Source organism: Anarrhichthys ocellatus, unplaced genomic scaffold, assembly GCF_004355925.1.
Source record: "Anarrhichthys ocellatus isolate YVR2014 unplaced genomic scaffold, GSC_Weel_1.0 scaffold23, whole genome shotgun sequence".
Classification (NCBI taxonomy): Eukaryota; Metazoa; Chordata; class Actinopteri; order Perciformes; family Anarhichadidae; genus Anarrhichthys; species Anarrhichthys ocellatus.
In genome coordinates, this window is record NW_022280053.1 from 6,617,264 (window position 1) to 6,619,575 (window position 2,312).

A 2,312-nucleotide genomic window follows, 5' to 3' on the forward strand; every position below is an offset into this window, starting at 1 on the left:
GGAACTGAAATTATTATTTCATGAGATAAAGCTTTAGTGGTTTGGAGTCCAGAATACCAAAATTCAAGCAGACACATGAAGTTCTGGATTCTCACATGAGATGCAGATTGTATAGTGCAATTATGAAACAATAGACTAGATTATTTTACTTTCTGCTTCTCTGACATCAGCGGTGGTAGAACGATTCAGATATTTTATTTTAAAACCAGAAATACAAAAATGTTAAAATATTGCATTCAAGTAAAAGTATTTGTTTTTACCCTTTTATCTTGTTTTTCTTATGTTGTAATTTTTGATCGATCTCTCGCACAATAATTTCCCCTCAGGTGTCACGGGACATAAAGAGGACTCAAATGCAGACAGTCAGGTGAAGAGAAAAAGGGTTTAACGACAAACCAAAAACACACAGGGAATCCAAGGACAAGAAACGAGGGGGGAAATCCAGCTGGACAAGGCAGAACAGGCGGTCAGGTAGAAAACAAACACAATGATCTGGGAGTGAGTGAGTGAAAGACAGGGGTTTAAATAGTGACTAGAACAGGTGAGGAGAGTTGTGCTGATGAGGGAAAGTGTTACTGGCAGGTGCACCGAATGAACTGATTAGGGACAGTTGAAGGAAGTGAGGAGCTACAGAAAACCACACACAAAACACCCAAGGCAAAGCCTGATTGTGACATCAGGATTAATAAAAGTTCTATCTCATCTTAAAGTAAATAGTGATGCTTGTGGAAGAACCATTCTAATGTTGTTCCCAGTTGTGAGCGAGCTTATTTAACTACTTTATTGTTTAATCTGAGAAAAAGGGATCATAAGATCATATTTATAGGATGCAAATTCAAATGTAGTTTAAGTATCAAAAGTAAAAGTACTCCACGCAGGAAAATGGCCGTGAGTGTTATAATAATCTAGCATTATTTATTACTGAGCCATTCATGTTTAAATATCATTGTTCTGCTGTATTTGATCAAGGTGGAGCTTGTTTTTGAAATTTTACTGCAGGAAAATCTGCAACAATGCATCATACTTAGTTTGTAAAGTAACTTGTATTTATAGCTGTAGTGAAGTAAAAAGTACAATATTAGATGTTTTAAAGTATAGAAAAAGGGACATAATGAAGTACCTCCACATTGTAATTATATAGTCACTACTTGAATAATTGTACTTGGTTATTTTCCATCACTGTCTAAAGCTAATACTTTTACTATTGGACAGTGAGAGGGAAGTATCGTTAGTTCCTCCTGCATGTAGAGAGAGAGAGAGAGAGAGAGAGAGAGAGAGGCAGCCTTTATTTGGCCTGAGGAGGAGAGGGGAGGAGTGGGAGGAGTGGGAGGAACTTGTAGAGTTACCCACAGATTTCATTGAGAACTCGGAAAGCACCAGGTTAACATCTATGAACCCCTATTGAAGACCTTTCCGCTCTCACCGTTGGATTTACCTTTTTTGAAGGAGGATATTTATTTCAAGGCAGCACCTGGAGTGTACCAAACTGTGGATCTATGCAAACCCTACGTGGGAGTCAACGACATCTGTGAAGTTGAACAGGAGGAATGTATCGTTTCTTTGTGAAACTAACATTTCTGATTCCTGCAATCGTCATCTCACAAGGTAAGAGAGAACATGCCTCTGAAAGATGTGCTGCAGAGAGCCAAGATACGGGCTGCAGAGCGCGACCGAGGGTCAGCAAGGGAACCTAGAGGAACTCAAATTAAACTTTGAAGAAGTTAGTAAACGGTATAGCTGTATTTATCATTGATCCCGAGCTCACTGTGTGATTTGAACTGCTATTCAAGTTGTGATTATAGAAACTGATGAAATCTAGTGAATCCCTTTAGTAACTTTTACTGAGTTTCCTTTAAGAGCGTCTCTTGGTCGTGGGAATGAATTCGCTACAAGTGCAGGAGCCAAACGCTCCGGCGCGCTGGGCTGCTGACTCCCCCAGAGTTTTACATAACTATTTTACACAAGTTACATGTTTATTTGTTCTGCACAGGCAGGCATGCTAGTGCAACGGCACTTCTAGTGCAGCAATTCACTTTTTACATAACTTACTTTGTGCACCAAGCCCTTAATTGTATTGGCAGTTTTGTCTTGCAGCTACGTTTAAGTAGTTATACTTTTAACAAATATTTGGATGTAGGTCTTAATTTGTTCCGAGAGCCGGTTTTAAATAACATGGGAGATAATAGAAGCGGGTGCGTGTGTTAAGGCCGGGGGACGCGGTAGGGGGGTACAAGGGGGAGGGGGGCACCTTTTGTCTACATGTGTGGGAGAGTGTTGTGAGGGCGGGGGGGGGGGGGGGGGGGGGGGGGGGG

At 40.8% G+C, this 2,312-nt stretch overlaps 1 protein-coding gene across 1 annotated transcript in view; it reads left to right on the plus strand.

Moving 5' to 3' along the window:
- Positions 1–1,353: 1,353 nt before the first annotated feature.
- The window catches only part of LOC116390427 (neurogenic locus notch homolog protein 1-like), a 23,561-nt gene continuing 22,602 nt past the window's right edge, over positions 1,354–2,312 (plus strand). Inside the window, exon 1 of the mRNA XM_031860126.1 lies at positions 1,354–1,605. Within this exon, the coding sequence (XP_031715986.1) occupies positions 1,548–1,605 (58 nt within the window). The 5' untranslated portion in view covers positions 1,354–1,547. The remainder of the gene's footprint in view (positions 1,606–2,312) is intronic.